General features: G+C 45.5%; 1 protein-coding gene across 7 annotated transcripts in view; it reads left to right on the top strand.

Moving 5' to 3' along the window:
• CELF2 (CUGBP Elav-like family member 2) overlaps positions 1-21,380 on the top strand; it is a 525,035-nt gene that overhangs the window by 493,823 nt on the left and 9,832 nt on the right. For 5 of the 7 annotated variants that reach the window (XM_036842569.1, XM_036842572.1, XM_036842570.1 and 2 more), the window contains 2 exons: positions 12,002-12,121; positions 17,897-18,094. In XM_036842569.1, coding sequence (XP_036698464.1) covers positions 12,002-12,121; positions 17,897-18,094 — 318 coding nt within the window. The remainder of the gene's footprint in view (positions 1-12,001; positions 12,122-17,896; positions 18,095-21,380) is intronic. The other 2 variants (XM_036842571.1, XM_036842574.1) reach the window with 1 other exon arrangement.

The raw sequence follows: 21,380 nt of genomic DNA, 5'->3' as shown, positions 1-21,380 counted from the left end.
ATGGTTCTGACGCAGTGGCCGGCGGAGCAGCCCGGCAGCCCTGGGCCGCAGGTCGGAGGGAGTGTCCACCACGCAAGGCTGGCCTTTCTCTTGGCAATCATTTCCCCCACGATCCGGCCATTTGGGGTTTGAGTTGCGTGCCTCTCCTGCTCAGAAGAGAAGGTGGGAGCCTGTGATGTCTTCAGCTCGCTGGGGCCTGTGTTTGTGTGGATCCCTTTGGCCTGCAGCCTCCAAGCAGCCCTGGGCTCTCAGGCCCTTCAGTGATGCTGTGGGCGAAGGGGCCGGCCCCGTCACTGAGGGTCGAGTCCTGCCTTCTCGGAGTCCTCGTTTGCCCCGCCAGGAGATGCTGCCAGTGTGTGTTCAGTCCTAGTGGAGAAAGTAAGAGCTTCTCAGACCTTGGTTTATTGGACTCGGAGGCCACCCAGCCTAGCCGCGGGGTCTGCCGAAACCCCCGATCCGTGACCATGCGGCAGCCTCTGCTTTCCTGTTCCCACAAACAGGGGGAAGCTGGGCCCGCTGTGCAAGCCAGTTCTTCCTCACCCTGACTCTGCCCCTCTTGGCCGCCACCCACTGGTCCCCGCTGGGGTCTCTGGAGCTACAACGACTCTCTCTCTGTGTCAAGACCTCAGACTGTTTCTTCCCTTAGCCTTCTCCTCTCTAGGCTAAGTTTTACCTTTCTGTCACCTGTTTGTCTCTCAGCTTGGCCTTCAGGCCAGCTCACCCTCTTCGGGACCCTCTCAAAGCTGTACCCCCAGATGTAGTCTCCTGAGGACCAGCCTGATGATGAAGGCTGGAGAACCGGTCATTGGCCACGCATTCGCCTCCCCAGGGGAGAAGATGTCGAATGTTCAAGTGTTGCAAATTGATGTGAAAAGAATGTAATCCCCCCTTGTGAGAACAAGATCCTCCTAGAAGCCACTGACTCCCCTTGGCTCCCGGCCCCTTCTCCCATCTTCAGAGCTGCTGTGTCTTCGTGCTGCTGTCTCTCTGGTTCTCTTTCCAGCCCCCGATAAGAACCCTTGTACTCACATGGGGCCCACGCAGATAATCCAGGAAAATCTCCCCATCTCAAGGTCAGCCAAATCACAATTTTTAATTCCTCTGGGTCATGTAACCTGACATGTTCACAGGTTCCTGAGATTAGGACATGGACCTCTTTAGGGAGACAGTAAATTCTGCCTACCTTAGAGAACAAGAGTAGTGATTCTTACCTCCCTCTCTAAACATTGCCCTGGAGGCCTAAATAAACTTAGTTTACCTACCCAGTCATGCAGAAGTTAGAACAAAAAGAGAACAGAGAGCAAGAAGGCCTTTCTCAGGCACCCGTTGGTGTCTCGTATTTCAATTCAGGGGCCCCGACTCTGGCCCGGAGGACAGCAGGGCCTCCCGAGTCTGTGCAGTCAGATGAGTCACCCTTGTCCCCAGAAAGGAAATCAAGGCCGCTGGGGCCTGGGAGAAGCAGAGACCAGGGGACTCTTTCCTGGGAAGTGAAGCAAAGGTCCTTTCTCTCTGGAAGGCTGAGAAAAAGAGAATAAGCTTTTATCTCTGGCACAAATAAACATAAAAAGAAAACAAATGGAACATCTTTTTAAAATTCAGGTAAGATTAGGCTTGCTTGTTATACTGGTTTAAGAAAGTTTTCCAAACAGCCCTTCTCGCACAGCTGTGTGTGTTGCTGTTTGGCCCCCCTGATTGGCCACACAGCTGGAGAGGGTCCCGTCCTGTACCTCCGCACCGTGTGCACCACACATACCCCTCTGCTTCCTCCTCCTCTTCCCCAGCCAGTGCGTGGGTTTCCTGGGAGGACCAACCGGAAATGAGAGAGTATGTGTGAAGGACTTATTGATGTAAGAGAAACAAATCTTGGGCTGAGGATATGAGTGAGTCCAGTTCTCAGCTCTGTGCTGAACAGCAGTTCTTCTGGGGGCTCTTCTAGCACTGTTTCCTCCTTCCCTTCCTTCCTTCCTTCCTTTTCCTTCCTGCCTTCTCTCTCTCCCCAGTCTCTCGCCCTCTCTCCCCCTCCCCCACTTCCCCCTCTCCCCCTTCCCCTCTTCCCCCTCTCCCCCTCTCCCCCTCCCCCTCTCCCCCTCCTCCTCTTTCCCTCTCTCACCCTCTCCCCCTCTCTCCCTCTGCCCCCTCTGTCTCCCAGCATAGCAAGGGACCAGGTGACCTGGGCCCTCCATCTGTTACCTGCAGTTTTGACCTGAGTCAAGAAGCTCTTCTAGACACATCATTCAGCAAGGCATCCCCTGGCTCTGAGAAGAAAGCACCCATCTTATCATTTAGATTAGGATGGGTGTTTGGGGATTCCTGAGCTTGGAGTCTTTCCGTCAGTGAACTGACCTGGTCACATGAACAAAGTGATTCCGTAACAGGCAGAGATGTACTTCCTCACCGCCAGTCTCCCCCTCCCCCGGCCCCCTCCCTCTCCACCCCACTGTCCCCCTCCCGCAGTTTTTTGTTTTTTTGGTTTTTTTTATGGCTGTGTTGGGTCTTCATTGCTGCGTGTGGGCTTTCTCTAGTTGCGGCGAGCAGGGGCTACTCTTCTTTGAGGTGCGCGGGCTTCTCATTGAGGTGGCTTCTCTTGCTGCAGAGCACGGGCTCTAGGCGCCCAGGCTCAGTAGTTGTGGCACATGGGCTTAGTTGCTCCGCGGCATGTGGGATCTTCCCGGACCAGGGCTCGAACCCGTGTCCCCTGCATTGGCAGGCGGATTCTCAACCACTGCGCCACCAGGGAAGCCCCTCCTCCTGCAGTTTTTTCATCCAAAGGCACAGAACTGCATTTCCATGTGAGGTCATAGACACATGGCTCTGGTGTGTTGCTTGGCCATTTCATTTCCTGGCTGGCTAGCCGCTCAGAACCTCTTTGGGCTGCTTGGCGGTCTTGAGCTGGTGGTACAGCAGGCGTGAAACATGACGTATGACAGGGTCTGTCCTCACTGCCCGGGAGGTGAGGTGGCTCTGCTCCCCACCCGCCTTCCTCTCGGCTTTGTTGTACGGCCGGCCTCTCCTTTGCGTGGAGCAGCCTTCGACGGAAGGAGGTGCTGTGGGCAAAGCCGAGCCAACATCTATTTACCGATGTTCCTTTGGCGTCTTGTAAACAGTTGAACTGAGAAAGCGAAGGACACAGTTCTCAGTGGAGACGGAAGGGCATTTTAGGAGGGCAGAGTGCAGTTACCCAAGGCAGCATCCGGCCAGTCTGCCGGCACAGAAATAGGACGATGTGCGTGTTGGTGGCATTTAATGTGCGTCTGTCTTTTGTGTCTAAGGGCTTTTCTCTATCGTGTGTCTCTTGAATATTTGGTTTTGAAGTATTTGATTGAGATTGGCTGTATGACAAATTTGAGTTTTCCTTTTGCTTTAAACAGATTGTTTGCTAGAACTCAGAAGGTTCTTAAAGGCAGCTAGATACACAGTCGAGATATCTTTTACAATTTAGACTCAAACCGGGCTGAATTTTCATTGTATTTTCCAAAGCACTGGAGCACATGGTGTCTTCTCATTTTAAGGCAAGTTACTTAGTTCAATTAATCTCATGTTTGATTCCTCTCCCTCCTATTTTTCACCCTCTCCCCATCAGTCTACTGGGACCATCCAAGAACAGCACAACAAGAGGTCAGAAAACTACAGTGCACCGTAGCCAGTCTTCCTGGGTTTTAAATAAATAGAAAAGCAAGACATAAAGAAACCTCTCACTCGCATATTGTTTCTTTTTTTTTTTTGTATTTTGGAGTATAGTTGATTTACAATGTTGTGTTAGTTTCAGGTGTACAGCAAAGTGATTCAGTTATACATATACATATATCCATTCTTTTTCAGATTCTTTTCTCATATAGGTTACTACAGAATATTGAGTAGAGTTGCCTGTGCTATGTAGTAGGTCCTTATCGATTATCTATTTTATGTATAGTAGTGTGTGTATGTTAATCCCGAACTCCTAATTTATCTACCCTGCCCTACTATCCCCTTTGGTAACCATAAGTTTGTTTTCTATGTCTGTGAGTCCGTTTCTGTTTTGTAAATAAGTTCATTTGTGTCATTTTTTTAGATTCCACATATATGTGATATCATATGATATTTGTCTTTCTCTGTGTAACTTACTTCACTTAGTAGGATAATCTCTAGGTCCACCCATGTTGCTGCAAATGACATCATTTTGTTCTTTTTTATGGCTGAGTAATATTCCATTATATCTATATACCACCTCTTCTTTATCCGTTCATCTGTCGATGGACATTTAGGTTGCTTTCGTGTCTTGGCTGTTGTAAATAGTGCTGCAAAGCACTCAGTCTTAACTACAGACCCGCTTTGCCTCCAGTTTTCTGTTTTTGAAAGAGAACAATGAAATTGTGACAGTGTGTTGTTTACAGCCATAGCCTCATTTTTCAGCACCTGCCGGGCCAAGCTAATACACTTTATCTGTTCTTCCTCAGGATGCCCATGCTAACCTTCGTGATCCCTCTCCTGCCACCACCGTTTAGATACAGGGCGACCCCCGCCAAGGGGTGGTGCAGAGGATTAGAGACTCATGAGGTCTGTGCGGTAAACGAGCCTCAAAAGTTCACGTTACAGAGACTGAGGTGATAAGGCCCTGTCGTAGGTGTCGGGTCTCCAGCAGCTGTGAGGAATACCCCACATCAGCATGGTGACAGGTCACGTGAGGCTTCTAGGAACGTGGTGGCGTCCCTACTGATAAGCGATCTTCTCCAGATTAGTGACCTGAGGGCGCGGGTACCCACCCTTCTCCATCATTGCTGCGAATGGCACCCGGGTCTGGGGGCCTTTCTGATGATAACAGTAGCTTGTACGTGTTTCTCAGATGAGTGCCAGAGAGCATCCTGACCCAGGTACTCAGTTTACTCCCCTCCATGCCTCCTCCCAGGTTGCTTCACGTTCACTTCCTGTGCTGTTGGGGGAATATGTCACCTCCTCACCCTGGTCCTTTCCATTCCTTTCCCTTTTCTTAGATCTGAATGAAGAGTCTGAGGGAGGTAAAGAAAAACAGAGCCCTGAATAAAATAAGGGTTTTCTGCCGGTCATTGCACACTGGCCCTGGAATTCTTTCATGAGCTACCAAAGACACAGATTTTCATGAAAGTGTATTAAGGCCCTTTGCAATGCAAGCAGTTGACCCAGTTTTCTTTCTCTAAAATGATGGTCCAGTCTATGCTGTCCCATTCTAGTACGGCCAGTCCAGCTCTCTACAGTTGCTGTTTGCCTGGTATATACTTTTCCACCCTTTTACTTTCAACCTGTTTGTGGCTTTGAATCTAAAACGTGTCTCCTATAGATAGTGTAGACAGATCTGGTTTCCTTTCGTTCTTTGAACATATTTATAATGGCTGCTTTGATGTCTTTGTCTGCTAAGAACAGTGTCTGGGCTGTCTCAAACTATTTCTGTTGCCTGCTTTCTTTCCTGTGTGTGGATCACGCTTTCTCATTTCTTCGCACATCTCATAATTTGTGAACAACTAGACATTTTACTCTGGACACTGTTCCTCCCTACTCTCCCCCACCAAACCCAGCTGCTTCTTGTTTGCTCATTTGCTTAGTGACTTAGCAAGTGAAGTTTGTTCCCCTACAGTATGCTTCTGATGTCACTCCTTAGAGAACACAGCCTCAGGCTGTGAGTGACATTCTTATATTTCCTTTTTTAAACGGCATAATTCTTCCAAATGGCTCTCTTTGAATGCCTTTCTGCCGGATTCCCTGTTCAGTTTCTGGCTGGTCTGTTTCTATTGCTGTCCCACCCAGCCTCCATTAATTTCCAGTTGTTTAATCTATTATTTTTGACCCTGGGCACAAATGGCCACCACAGTCTGATTCTGTTACAGTCAGACCCCTCCATAGGGAAAGTCTTCAAGGCCATTCATTCCTTGAAGCTTGCTGTGACCCCAGGAACACTCTTCTTATCTCTCTGTTTCTCTGGTTATCTCTGTTAAACTTCTGGGTGGTCTACCATTTTGTTCCTCTTAATGGCCCACCACCAAAATATCTATTGTTTTCCATGGTGCCTTAGGCTTGAACTTCCCCGCACTGTGTTCCAAATAAATTCATTCCTCTTAGGGAAAGTTATGGAGCTCTCTGTTCTTGTGACCTCTCTCTCTCTCTCTCTCTGTGGGCAGACCCTCTTTGCCACTGCCCTGGAGCTGAGGGCAGGGACAGCAACCTGCTTCGCTTCAGGCAACCCCTGGCCTACAAGAGGGGTGGTGCACCAGGGCAGTAGCACCTGCTCTTCTCAGCTTGCTTCTCTGGGCATAGAACCTCCCCGCAGAAGCAAGATGGGATGAGGGTAGTTGGGCCCAGTATTCTCCGAGGGCTGTGCCTGGGGTTGAGCTTCCACCCTCTGAGTACAGGCTGGTTTGAGGAAAGGACTCAACACTTCTTGACCTGCAGTAGAGTTTCTGCAAAACAGGGCCAGGGAGGAAGGATGGTTAGAAAGGCCAGTGGTCTAACCCTCCCTAGGAGAAACCATCGCTATAGTTTGGGAGCTGAAAAGAGCCCCCATCTTCTTGACCACAGCCTCCTGGGGTAGAGCTTCCATTGCGCTGAGCTGGGGGAGAGGAGGAGAGGGGATAGCACAGCCTGCTGCTTGTGGCTCACGTGTCACAAACTCCTGCTCTTGCTACTGAGATTTAGTCAGTTTTCTTGAGAAAGAAATTTCTTGGGACTTCCCTGGTGGTCCAGTGGTTAAGAACCCGCCTTCCAATGCAGGGGACACGGGTTCAAGTCCTGGTCGGGGAACTAAGGTCCCACAGGCACGGGGCAGCTAAGCCCGCACACGGCAACTACGGAGCCCGTGCACCACAACGAGAGAGAAGCCCACACCGCAGCGAAAGATCCCGTGTGCCGCAACTAAGACCTGACGCAGCCAAAAAAAAAAAAAAGCAAGCAAGAAATTTTTCTTTTTTTTTTTTTAAACCCCACATTTGTTTATTTATTTATTTATTTTTGGCTGTGTTGGGTCTTCGTTTCTGTGCGAGGGCTTTCTCTAGTTGTGGCGAGCGGGGGCCACTCTTCATCGCGGTGCGCGGGCCTCTCACTGTCGCGGCCTCTCTTGTTGCGGAGCACAGTCTCCAGATGTGCAGGCTCAGTAGGTGTGGTTCACGGGCCTAGTTGCTCCGCGGCATGTGGGATCTTCCCAGACCAGGGCTCAAACCCATGTCCCCTGCATTAGCAGGCGGATTCTCAACCACTGCGCCACCAGGGAAGCCCAAGAAATTTCTTTTTCTTTCAAGGATCTTACAATACTTTAACTCAAAAAAGCTCCCCCCCGCCCCCCCCCCCCCCCGCCCCCCGACCAACCCATGGGTGGTGTATTCATGTTGTCGTGTATTTTAGCTCTAACTTGGTTTGGTTCGGTTTGGTTTGGTTTGAATTTCAGTCCATTGTTATTTTATATAGCATTTATTTAGGTATGCCCATATATTTACCACACCCTTTGCTTATTATTCCTCCTTCTTTCATCTGGGATCATTTCTCCTTTAGTTGGAAGTATATCCAGTAGAACTTCAGTTAGTGAGGGTCTAATGGTGAAAAAGTCTCTTAGCTTTTGTGTGAAAAGTACTTCTTTATTTTGTCCTAGTTTGTGAAATACATTTTTGCTGGATATTCTAGCTTGACGGTTAATTTATCTCAGCACCTTTTACTAACTTCCTTACATTATTACTGTTTAGATGTCAGGTACTGAGATGTCTAATTGTGGTCTTTTGAGGTTTTTTTTTCTCTCTGGTTGTTTTTTAAATCTTCTTTTCTTTGGTGTTCTGCATTTTTTGCTGTGGTGCATCTAATTATGTATTTATTTTCGTTTTTCCTGATTGAAATTCACTGGGACCTTTGAACACGTGGATGTGGGAGAGGATCTTGTATCAGTTATGGAAAATTCTCAGTCATTAACTCTTTACATATTGCCTTTTCCCTGTTCTCCTTTTTCCTTCAGGAACTTCAGCTAGAAATATGTTAGACTAGTCCATGTCCCTTAGTCTGTTATCTTTTCTTTCTCAGTTATGTATAATCTCCTCAGGTCTGTCTTCCAGCTCACCAAATTCTCTGTGTGACTGTATCTAATATCCTGTTAAACCTATGTATCCATTGAATTTTATATTTTGATTATTATGTTTTTTCACTTCTAAGACTTTTATTTAATAATTTTATCAGTATACTTGGTCATTTCTTATAATCTTTTTTTTTTCATTTTCCACCCTTTTTAAATTGTGCAAACATGTTAAATATACCTCCATTCTATTGTGTGCTAATAATTCCAATATCTGAAGTTTTGGTGGATCTAAATATGGTGTCTGTCTAACTCTGTCTCTGCTGCTTCTTGGTACTTGTGATTTTTTTTTATTGTGAGCTTAACTATCTTGGAACCTTATTTTTGAGAATTCTTTGCTGAAAATGGGCCTTTTCAAGGTTGACTTAGAGTTGATTCTGCAGGATGCTGGAAGACAGTACAAGCTAGGGACCACTTTAAATTGCTGGCTTGAGCAGTTTTGACCAGTCAGATAAAGTTGGTTTGCAAACTGATGTGAGGGCTAGTTGGTTATATATTATCAGAGGGAAATTCCCCTTGCCATACTCCGCACTAAGTTTTGAGACAGGCAGTTTTCCTTACAGTTTCTGAAGTGAGAGTATATCTTGTTCACTGACTGTTTAGCCTTTTAGTGTTCCAGACTTATTGGTGGGGAAGCCTCTTCTTAGATGCTTTACCTCAAGTGGGCCCTAGGCTTTCTTGTATTTCTTATGTACTGGGAAGCTTTGAGAACTGAAGCTCAAATTTATCTGGTTCACCAAATGCCCTTAAGGGGAAAGCTACCTTCAATGCTCTACTTACTTCTCTGGGTTCCATCTTTCACTTACATCATTGATTTCTGAGTATTTCTTACTAAATGGTCAGTTACTGATGCAATTTAAAAATATTTTTAAAAATATTTTATTAAGCATTTTAGTTTTTTTTCAGTGGGAGAGTCTCTCTGGTAACCTAGACCACCTAACTGCCAGAAACGGAAGTCCCCCCACCCCGCTTTCCCATAGAAAAATACACTTCTGTCTGACATCAGTCTACATGTGATAGCTCTTACCAGACTGTTGTGCCTGTGAGTAAGGGGTAAAAACTATCCCTAAGGCATGTTCTGATTCTAAGCCAGTAATAAAGGCCTGAAGAGTTTTCACACAATTTTAGGTGACACCAGGGAAGAACTTCTAGAATGGCAGTATGAGGATATCTGTGGACTTTTTCCCAGTGAAAGACCCATAACTGGTGAAACTTATTTAAAAAATCAACCACTTAAAGTCTCTAGAAATTGTCCTAAGCATATACACGAATGGAGAAACATTCTAGCAAATGTTCTGGCAAAGAATAAAGATAATGTTAACTTTGATTCTTGTAAGTTATGTGTGACTTAAAATTTTTATGGTAATACATTAAAAGAATAGAAATAATAAATATTACCTCCAGATATTAAATATTACCTCCAGTAGTAGAGGGGGAAATGGAATGTGGAAAAAACCAACAAGTAATCCTAAAGGTAGGCAAGAAAGAAGAGAAAAAATGTAATATAGGCAGGATGTATACCACAAAATTTAAATAGTTCTGCTAAAAGACTATCAAATTATTAGGCTGTATTCTATTTTTGAAAACCTGTTTATATATTGATTATAAGAGATAGAGCTAAAATATAAACAGACAAAAAAAGATGGCAGAAGATATACCATGCAAATAACAAAAGAAGGGCTGGTACTGCTTTTTTTTAACATCATATAAAACAGACGTCAAGGTAAAACTAGAAATAAAGAGATCACCACAAAAAGTTTATTTCAACAGAAGATACAATGATCTACAAACATCTGTGGAAGTTGTAAAGTAGCTTCAAGAGGTATTCCCCCAAATTTACATATTTACATGGAGTAATTGGCATTACCATAGTGGAGGATTTTCACATGCTTCTCTCAGTAACCCAAGCAGACAAAGAAATGGAACTTAAATGTAAATGCTCCTGATTTTTAAAATTTATTAAGAAGAAGTTATGAGTAATTTTATACCAATATAAATTTGAAAACTTCAGTGAAATATACAAATTCCTAGAAAGCTATAACCTTAATAAAACTGATTCAAGAGGAAAGAGAAAAGTGGTTTGGGGTTTTAAAAGAAAATGTCCTCAATTTTTAGAGTTGCATACTGAAGTATGTAGGGATAAGATGGAAGTAGGAAATAGGGTGGTTCTCAAATATTCTAGAATCTGGATATGAGTTTGAAGGAATTTGTCACTATCGTCTCTTCTTTTGTGTGTACTTGAAAAGTTTCATAACACAAAAGGACTATAGAAACATTGACTTGATTATGTATAATTTTATTTTAAAAAGAGAAAGAAAATACGTACACATTATGAGGAGTCAGAAGCTAATGCTGTACATGGGCAGAAATGTGACAAGGTGGGGAATTCATTTTTCAGGCATTTGATCTAGCCTCACCCAGAAGGAATCCCAAGCAAGGTGCGTTGCAAGCAATACTGTGTGGTTTCTGAAGGCACAGCAGGAATGAGCTCCATCTGGGCAGGAACATTCCAGCAGGATGGACTGAAGTTCCCGGCCATCCTAGAAGGAAGGATGTTCACATGCTCACAATGATTCCACAGCTAGAAGTGGATCAAGCGCCACTTTTATCAGTGGTCAGAGTTTCGCTTAGCTTTTATGTCTATCACCGGGATAAAGTGAGATAATATATGTGAAAAAAGTCAGCAGACTATCATGCTATACAAATGTAAGATACCTGAAATGTTATTTACATTGTAAGTGTAAAAGGGATTAGGGAGGACAGCAACTTTGGAGAACATTTTAGTATTTCCTCAAAATGGTAAACATAGATTTATCATATGACCCAGCAGTCCCACTCCTAAGTATGTACTCAAGAGAACTGAAGACATATATCTGCCCAGAGACTTGTGTACAGATGTTCACAGCAGCATTATCCATAATAGCCCCAAAGTGGAAACAATCAAAATGTCCACAACTGATGAATGGATAAACAAAGTGGAGTGTTTCCACACAGTGGAATATTATTCAGCAATAAAAAGGGATAAAGTACTGACACGTGCTACAACGTGGATGAACCTTGAAAACATTTTGCAAAGTGAAAGAAGCCAGGTGCAAAAGATCACATATTTTATGATTCCATTTGTATGAAATATCCAGACTAAGCAAATCCACAGAGACGGAAAGTAGGTCAGTGGTTGGCAGTGTCAAGGGAGAGGGGAGAATGTAGAATGAGTGCTAATGAGTATGGGTTTCTTTAGAGGGTCATAAAGATGTTCTAAACTTAGTGGTGCTGGTTGTACAACTCTGTGACTATACTGAAATCAGTAGATTGTATACTTTCAAGGAGTCAATTTTATAACATGAATTACATCCCAATAAAGCGGTTATTTAAAGGGGGAGGGGGGGAGGGGAAGGAGAGTTCGGACCAAAATGGTTTTATCTCGTATCACTCCCCGCTTCTATAAGCACCACTACCTGGGTCCTGAAGTCGTCTGTCAAACCCAGGAATTTTTTTTTTTTTAAGCTTCATTGAGAAAATGCCAAGTCTGAAGCATAAGCAATATGAAAGACAAGAAATGCCATTTTACTCCCCCTTCCCTCCCCTTTTTTTGTGCAAGTCATTTGTTCAGAGGCTTCTAAGGTGGGGCTGATGAAGGACCCGCCACCCAGGAGGTCGGGCCTCCTATCCTGGACTGTCCCCTGCTAACCAGCAATGCACATGTTCGCTGGCTGGCACAACAGAGCTGTGACGCTTTTTTTTCCACCAGATCTCATTGTCACAGCTGCCACAAGGACAATCCCACGTCTTTCACACCAAAACCTAAGCGCAACTCCCAGACTGCCCATGGTTGAAGGCTCCCCGGCTCCGTCTGCTGTGATGGGGACAGACTACTTCCCGGACCAGCTGGCTTTCACTCATCCTGTGCTCTTTGTCTCCCGGGTTCCCTGTCTTTCTTTTGTTTTGCAGTGGCTGCTTCAACCCCCAACTCCACTGCTGGTGCAGCCATGAATTCTCTGACCTCTCTCGGGACTCTGCAAGGGTTGGCAGGGGCCACCGTCGGACTGAATAACATTAACGCTCTAGCAGGTACCGTCAACAGCGAGGACTTCTGCTCTGGTGGACAGCCTTCCCCCAAACCCTCCACAGACAGTGGTCAGCCAGAGACGACCTGAAAAGGTTATGTCACGGGGAGAGCTAAAGCTTGGGACGGAGGAGCAGGGGCCCGTGTTTTGACAGGCGTATGCTACCCACCTCTGTTTTGTCTCCAGAAATACCCCACCCTCACCACCCCAAGTCTCTTGTAACGTGTAGACTGTGTATTTAGCCATAGGTCTCTGTGGTTGACAGGTATCTGCAGGTTTCGAGGGCTTTGGTTCGGTTCTAGTGTGGGTCCCTTCTTCTGAGAGGAGGAAGTGTGTTATAAAAGAAAAATCAGTGGGCTAGAAATCAGGGCGCATGGGGCCAGCTCCCAGCCACCTGCAGGCGTCTGAGGCCAATCACTGCCCCCAGCTGGACTTCGGGGTCCCATCTGAAAATTGAAAGTTCTGGATCAGATGATCTTAAAGGTCCCCTCCAGCTCTAAAACCCAGAGGTTCATGGCGATTATACAGGAGGAGAGATGAGGCCTTGGAAAGCAGGAAACAAGGCTGAGTGGCGAGGAGCCGCCCCTGCAGGTACCGCCTGGAGTCTTTATCAAGCCCCCGGAGTCAGGGGTCACCCTACTGCAGTGCATCTCCTAAGGGCCCCGTTCCACTAACGCAGGTTGAAGCACAGTGAGGCAAATTGCTTACAGAATTACTTAGCTCTGAAACATACAGACTCACCAAAGAACTCTAAGTTCTGTCTACACAGCCTACCCATTTCCGGCATTCTAGATCTATGGGGAGAATAGTACCCGGCCAGAGGATGAGTCATATTTGAGGCTCGAGCTTAGCCTTGGCTCCTCCAATTGGGAAAGGTCCTCGGTCCACAGAAGGGACACCTCAGTTGCCTTTCCCTCAGCTTGGGCCCGCACCCCTACCCCGTGCCTGAGAATAGCCACGTCCAGAAGGACCATGACAGCCTGACTCGGGGACCGAATTACCTACCAGGCAACCCAGCCTCTGCCCATTTTAAGCATTAAGAAAAGGGTCCTTGGCAAGTTGCCTTATTTTAAGCCATGATTGACTAAGTGTACAGTTTTTAAAGGGTGATCAAGCAGTACAGTTTTTTTAAAAGCAAAAAAAAAAAAAAAAAACACCCCAATAATTCTATATCTTCAAATCCCAAAAGAATACCTTGCAATTTGTTTGGTAAGGAAGCACTTAGAGCTCATCCAAATGAAGACTAACTTCTATAATCCAGATAAGAGGATAAGTCATACATTTAGAGGTAGGAAATGTGTTCAGGTTTTATTAAATCCTTTTATTCCAATGCTTTGGGGAAAGCAGTCATAACCTTGGACTGAGTTTTATCTGACCAAAGGCCAAAAAGAGCAGACAAGAAAAAGCTTTCTTTCCTTCCCGACCAGATAGCTGTTGATTAGCCAGCACGTGTTGAATGAAGTGGTGGCCGCGTGACAGCAGAATGTTTTACTCCAGTGAAGCTGCCTCCAGCTGCCCTCCTGCCAGCAGCCCTCATGGCCTTGCCTCCTGTTTCTGACCTTGTTCTGCAGACGCTCCAACTCACTTGTCCTTCCCCTCGGTTGCAGACGTGTGTTTGCACACATCCCTTCATGCTGCTTCTCTTGCCCCAGGACCTAGTTCCCCTAAAACAAGGAATTTGATTTGATCGCCTGCCTGTCCTTGGTCTGCACAGTAACAGGCCAGTGGGAATGGCTGTCCTCCTCAGCACGTGCTCATGACTGCTGTGTGTTGTCTGTGTGGTCCCGCCTCTCTCCATCCTGTTCTGTTGTCCTTTGCGGGGATTTTCCCATCGTTATCGTGAGCGACTGGAGAGGGACTGTGTCGAATGGCAGAGAGACTGTGAGTAGTTCCTGTGTGGGACCTGTGTTATTCCACTTTTGCTCCTGGCAAGAAAAACAGCCTTAAATTGTCTTGTTTTTTAAATTCTTTGCCATTGGGTTAATGTAAGTACATATAGGTCGTGGGAAATTAAGACTGTTTCTAGTTTCAAATAACCCCTACTAGACAGTATGAACTAGAAAAATGTTTAATCAAACCAAAAGTCATGCACAAAGAAAAATACATTCCTTCTGATTGGGTAAATTACTATCAGAGCTATTTAACAATCCCGGCACCGGCTTGGAGCTAAGATTTGCTTTCTCAAATACCGAGAGAAAACCTTCTAATATAGAGTGTCCTCTTTCAGACCGTTCTTCCTTAACAGACATGATGAGGCTACCTGTCCTACTGGATAAGAAGGCAGTCCACAAACGGTTACCTGGACAGAGGCAGCTTGACAAATAGTTGGCCACACACAGCTTCCATATCATCACCATTTCCTCCCCCACTCCACCCAGGAGCCATTACTTGCTACCGTAAGGAGAGTTTTCTGGTTTTCTGAGTAAAGCCACCTCTTTTCCATGGACGAAGGCGCCATGGAGAAAGTAGGTAGATGGAATCCAGTTAATTCCCAAACTCATCCCGGGAGAATTTGACTACCTTCCCTGCCAGAGGGCCTCTCAGCTCCCCACAAGATAAAGCTTCGGATGGTAGACAAGTAGCTGAACCAGACTGTTTGAGCTTCATACCCTTGTTCTTCCTAATACACTCATAGAAGGAGGGACTAAAAAAAGGACAGCGCTCTAAAGCTAAGAGCGGAAATCAGCAAGATCAGACGGAAGGAATGTGGGCAATTCACTAACAGAGCTTTCCCTCCTGGATTACTTGAGGGTTCTCCAGGCAGGTTTCATATGCTAATAGCTGAACGAAGACGAAGAAAATATTTTTTGCGGTTATATCCACCCAGGAATCTGTATCTGATTTTGTGCTTAAATGTATGTCAAGTGACATCCTTATTTTTCCTTTTTTAAATGAGCTAATTCTTCCAAATGGCTTACCGTAGAGTGTTTAAAGTTATGATTATCTGCATATCACCAGCCACAAATGCCTGGTGAATAGTGTTTATGGAAATATTTTATGTAAAGGAGAGAAAAGATGCGATGCTTTGGGCATAGTGTTGCGGTTGCTTGTCACCCTTGGTATGCCTTGTGAAATTACTGTTTTAATCTGTATTATTGGAATATATAAAGATACATGTAGTTAGGTACATACACAAGCACATACAACGTCACATACACTTGTGACCATATTATTAATACAGGCATGAGTACAAGTGCCACTAATTGTACATATTCATATTCATCTACCCTGATTTTAGACATTTCTTACCTAAGTCCTCATTATCAGCTTGCAGCTTAGAAGGATATATCCCATCTATACCGAAGAAAATTTATCCCAGCAAATAGATACAAATCTATGAGAATATATGAATACATTCCTCACTTTTGCCCTTTCTTTATTTGGTATAAAGCCTGGCCGAGGGGTGTGCAGATAACTGTAGTTGGCTTGTGGCACTCTGCCTCCAACTCTGCTTTTCAGCACCATCTTCATGCCGGCCACGCCAGATGTTCATGCTCATCTTTATGGGTGGGTCCTTCTAGGTCATTTTCACAGGTTTACTCGGTAATCTCACAGCTCCCTGGGACTCCATCAGGGAGGACCTGGGAGAGCGGTTAAGTTAAAGCACGTGGTAGTCTGGACGCGCGCTAACTTCATTGCTAGACTATTTGCAAAGACCTTCCCTCCCTCGTTGAGGTTTGCCACACCTGTCCTTTTGTTCCAGCCTTCCTCACCCAAATAGCATGCATGGGAGTCTAGATGAAATTGGGATGAAATGATCAATCCATTTGGCCTTTTCGAAGAAAGCCCTGTTCTTTTAAGGGGAAGCATTTTATTCAGCTAACCTTCTTCAAACCTCTGTTTCGATTGTCCAAAGTGTTTAGATGGAATCAAATACCAGCAGCTGAATTGACAAATGTTATCTTCAGCATAATGACTATTTAATACAGAATGACATTAGATCATTGATAGGAATAACTCTCAAAAGTTGAAATCTTCCTTTGATGGTTTTTCAGATTCTACCTGGTAATCAATCACCTGTTCTACCTTGGCCGTGGTAAACACACACCTCAGAAAAAATTAGAATAGACTCCTTCATAATAAGAAACTTCAAGCAACGTCAGCAGGACCTCTGCTGGCCACCACCTTTTGAGCTTAGTTGGTATCGGCTAGAACTGCTTGAAATCACTTTTTCAGGAAGCTGGCTTTCCATGTTCATGGCCCCCAGGCTTTCCTTGACACTCCAGCCCCACCCCAAACGTCACCCAAGGCCCATTTCTGTCCCCTCAAGCCCCCCAGGGAGAACACCAGACCTGAGGCTCCATGAGATTCCTCTGCTGTTAGGCCGTGCTCTCATTCCTATCTCGTGTGTAGTCCTTTTCATACAAGAGATGAAGGTGTCAGAAGAACAGAAGCATGGCGGGGTAAGCACACCCCCCGCCCCTGTGTCCTGTGGGTGGGGGTGCTGAGGTGATGCTGGGGTTTGATTCCTCTGTGTAATTTCTAAGCACCCTCATCTTAGTTGTCCTCTATTCTCATTAGACTTCTTACAGTTTTTTTCAGTTAACCATCTTTGCTATTTTAACATCCTTAATAGCCCTAATTCCTTCAAGATTTTCATTAATGTTTTCACTAAGTTCTTCCCATAAACAGATCTTTAAAAAAAAAAAAAAGTCTTCATCATAAAGGGAACTCAAGGCAATTATGATGTCACCTCTTCCATTTCCTGAGTTTATAGAAAAGTTCACACTCTATAAAATATTACTTGTTTTGACTCAGTATTCAGGGAAAAAGTGACACAGTCAACAACCATCATAGAGCAAAAGAGCAGCCAGGAGACAAGGAAAAAAGTCAAAAAAGTGTGCTGGCCGTCATGCAGTTCACATGGGTTAATAGCCAGGATCCAGCTTTTCAGACACGGGGTCACTTCAGTTGGCATGGGGTGCTCTCATTGGCGGAAACCCCAGTCCCACGGGCACTGATTAATATTCAGGCGTGTGCGTGTGTGTGTGTGTGTGTGTGTGTGTGTGTGTGTCTCTGTCTGTCTGTGTGTGCGTCTGTTTGCTGCTGAGAACAGCCCCATCCCGTTTCTAGCCTTTCATACTGAACAAGCAGCTTCAGGTAGCTACACTGAGGGGAGGGAGCCGCATTTTCCCCGCACCTCAATTCTTCATCATCAGCGAGGCTCCCCTCAGGTCCTCGTCCCTGACAGCGTCCTTCAGCTGTTGAGCAAGCCCGTCAATGGAACTGGTGATTCACTGGTTTATTGAGTACAGAGCTCGTGCTCTCTGCCGTTTCCTCATCAGATAGCTTAAGGGAGAGGAGTTTCAATCCTGTCCTTCCCCCTCGAACCCTGGGGCCATCCCACGGCTCCTCAAAGAGCCCAGTAAGTGGGTTAAGTGTACAGATGTCACAGGCCTCTGCCACTAGTGTTTTTTTTACATGCTCTCAAGCTGTAAGCGGCAGAAGGCTTCTAGTTCAGAAAGAACCCCAGCCCTTGCCAGCAGCGCGCTGCTGGAGCGCAGATGCACTGGCTCCCTGGGGTACCTCGGTGAATTCCGTCACCGGCCTAGGGAGTGAGGCTTACCGATGCTCAGGGGTTTGCGGTGGTCGTCTGTGTGTCTGCCATTATTACAGTTTGTTACTTCATGGTTTTGTCTGTAAGTTCCTGTTGGTGTAATTGCTGTGCTCGCTGCATGCACTTGCTGTCGTACTTGTGTCAAATGATTCTCTAACTTCCTTTGGAAAGCACTAATGAAAAGTGCTGTTTCTCTTCTCTATTGTTGGGTTTTTTGTAAAGTTGCTCAAATGCTCTCAGGTATGGCGGCTCTGAATGGAGGACTTGGCGCCACGGGCTTGACGAATGGCACGGCGGGCACCATGGACGCCCTCACCCAGGCCTACTCAGGGATCCAGCAGTACGCGGCCGCGGCGCTGCCCACGCTGTACAGCCAGAGCCTGCTGCAGCAGCAGAGCGCGGCCGGCAGCCAGAAGGAAGGTAGGTGCCCGGGCCCGGGCCGGAGGGCGGCGCTCGCGCCCAGAGCAGAGCTCCAGGGAACTTCCACGAGCCACTGTCCTAAGAGAAAGCAGTTGTTTTCTTTCTCCTACTCGTGTTTGTTTGGGTTTTCTTAAAGGAATCTGACAGGCCCTTCCAGTCTTCTTTCCTGTCGTATTTAGCTTTACTGTTCCTCTCCCTGTTCAGGTGGACTCCTCACCCTCTGTGCGCCATACGCAATTACCTAGCGATTGCTGCCATCAAAAAATTGCCGGGAGCCCCCTCTCCCGAATCAGCAGGGCCGCCTCTCGTTTCTCCCGTTCAACACAGACTCCTCGTTAGAGGAAGGGGTGGGTCGATGCAGCCCCCTGTGGGCTCGGCCCAGCTTTCCTGCAGTCCACGTCCCCCGTGATGGTGGAGTTGCCTCTTAGTCCGCGATGGTTTCCAGGTTAATGAAAAAATCCACTCTTAGGATTGACTCAGTCTCGGTTTAATCAGGGGTCTTCTGGGGAAGCACATAAGTGATTGATTGCCTTGCTTCTCTGCCGGTAAGGCAAAATAAACATCAGGAAGTGAATGCTAAGAATAAATGAAAGCTAATTATAAAGCAGTTAATGAGCTGGCCCGAATAGGGAGGGCTTGTCTCTTTCTTTCCTCCTTGATTGAAGTTGCTTTTAAAGCAGAATCTGCACTGTGATATTTATTCTCTTTCTGACTTGTTTTGAACACAAGAAAGGAAGTTAGAATAGGGAAGTACTGCTGAAGATGTTTTTAAAATTTCTTTCCCTTCCCCTATATCCTCACCCCATAGTTCCAGACTGGTTTTTGTCTGAATATTTTGACTTTAAACATGGTGTCCTATAAGAAATAGAAGGGTTTTTCTTTTTAAGTTAGGAATTGTAAAAGGGACACAGCTTTAAAGATACTCATGTGTTTTTGTTTTTGTTTTTTTAAAGAAAGATATTTTTCTGTTTATATGTAACAGCATTAAAAATGGAAGATAGTTGAAAATCTGAGTTTCATTCTTTCAACTTTCTCTTTCCTCTCAGCTGTGACTGTTACTGATTTTTTTTAAAACTTGCACAACTGTTCAGACAACTGTGTTTTCCCCGGGCGTGTGGCGACCGCATGTCATAAATACCTCGCCTTCCCAAAGGAAAGCCTGTATTGAGGTCCCTGTGTCTGAGGTCTGACTACCATGGTGACAAATGAGGGTGGTAGGAGGGATCCTGTCAGATAACCGTGTCCTCAGGAGAGACCATAAAAGCCAGTTCCCCCACGTGCGTCTTAGAGAGTGTTGGTCACTTCTCCCTCACCCAGCAGGGCCTCACAGCAAACCGTATAACCTGGGTCACTGAGAAAACATCTGTCACCAGCAGACTCGAAAGTCAGTAGCTTAAGGAGAAGGTCTGGGCCCGGAAGTTGCTTCACATCAGCTCACTGCCCTAAATTTCTATGCCTTGAGTTTTAGGCACTGCTTGTGCAATAATTAATCCTCTGGGATTAATGTAAAATAGTTCAAAATAAATACTGCCCGCTCCAGATTATTTATATTTAGCTATGTGGGCTACCAGCAGCATGGGTTAGTGCTTGATGGTGTTTCAGGTTTGTTCAGGTCTTTTTAAATCATCTTCCATCTTCTCATCACCTTCTTCTCACCCTGTTAACCTGTGCTCAAGAAATTTAAACCGTCTTAACATTCGCTTAACTAAAACATAATTTGAAAGGCAGGTCATACTGAGAAGCAAAGGAAAGACCCCATGATGAATTCCACTACTAAATAAGAGTTTTAGATTTTCTACTCCATAGTTCTGTTCTTTAATCAAGAGAGTTGAGTCAATTTGATGTATTTAGTCGTGTACCCTGGTATATATTTTCCGACTGGAAAGTGAACCAGTCTGGCCTTGTAAAGAAATGGTTTTAATGTTTTCCCCAGCTACATCTTCTGAAGGGTTATGGCACCCCTACAGATCTAAATTCAGGCAAGCTGACCATGTTTCCTGCCATTCCTAAATATCCTCTGAGCTCTTTCACACCCTTCCCATCTCCCTCTGTTTGCAGGAGGCACGTCACACACACAGAATTAGGTAGAGCCTCCAGATCCCAACTGGCGGTCTGATACAGACACCCCCAGTGCTTTCTGCTACATCAGGTGCCCTATGAGAAATCGGAACATGAACACCCAGCCAACTGGGACCAATGATACAACTGAATGAGCTCTAGCAAGTTAGTCACGTATACTAGAGGTCTGAGGAACGTGTGGTTGGTCAGCAGGTTTTTACTGAAGGGAGACGGAAGGAAGAAACCTAGGTTGAACCCTCAAAAAATTGTTTCTTTACCCTTGGTGTCTATGGCAGTAGCCTTCTTCACCGAATATTAAGAGGTTTTCCATACCAAGTCACCTTTTTCTCATTTTAGTGTTAATGACTTTGGCAGTTTGCAAAATCCAAGTATTTCTTGGTGATGAGGAAAAAGACAGCCTCCTTGGGTTTACCTTCTTCCCGTTTTCCTAGTCCCCTATCTGGCCTGGATACGTTCAGAATGCACTGCATTCGAGAAGGCCAGGACTGTCCAGGCATAGGCAGTAATCTGTCATAGTGCATTAAAATTGCATTTTCCCCCCAGGCTTCAGGAGGTGAGATGACTTCACAATTCTGATTGGGCCCCATTAATCCTCATTTGTGCATTTGGACCTTCTATTTAGAAGGCACATCCAGTCTGGGCAGTACCAGATCTGCCTGATAGACAAACTGCAGGGGACACACATGCGTAGTGGCCTTCAGAACACCCACCTCCAGTGTTGTGGTTTTGCATCTATTTATATTAAGTTTTGACTTTTTAAGAGTTTTTTTTTTTTTAAACAAAGAAACATCGGGGGACCTAACCCTGTAATTGTGCCCCTTTACATACAAACTGTGTCTCTTGCACTGGAACATGGCTATGCCCCTGGAAATTGTGAGCAATACAGAAAATTAAAGTGGCCATGTTAACACTTAAATAAGAAAGAAATGCTTCATCTCTGTGGCTTCAGGAATTTGCCTCAAGAAGATTTCCTTGCGAAAAGTCCCATTCATTAGAATACTTTTTTCTTTTATGATTGTTTGTGTGTGTGGCAAGAAACTTGGTTTGACTTTTCTTTGCAAAGATGTTTATCCCTTTTATTTTTACAAAGTTCTTTCTACCCCAGTTCTCTTTCTCTTCGGCCCATACAAACAGACACTCTCCCCCCAGCCCCTGGGAACCCAGGGCACCTTGTCCCCTGGGGCTTCCCAGTGGAGCAGGCAGTCCT

Source organism: Balaenoptera musculus, chromosome 2 (genome assembly GCF_009873245.2).
Source record: "Balaenoptera musculus isolate JJ_BM4_2016_0621 chromosome 2, mBalMus1.pri.v3, whole genome shotgun sequence".
NCBI classification, from domain to species: domain Eukaryota; kingdom Metazoa; phylum Chordata; class Mammalia; order Artiodactyla; family Balaenopteridae; genus Balaenoptera; species Balaenoptera musculus.
Note: the sequence above shows the minus strand (reverse complement) of the source record. Positions and strands in the feature narration are given on the sequence as shown.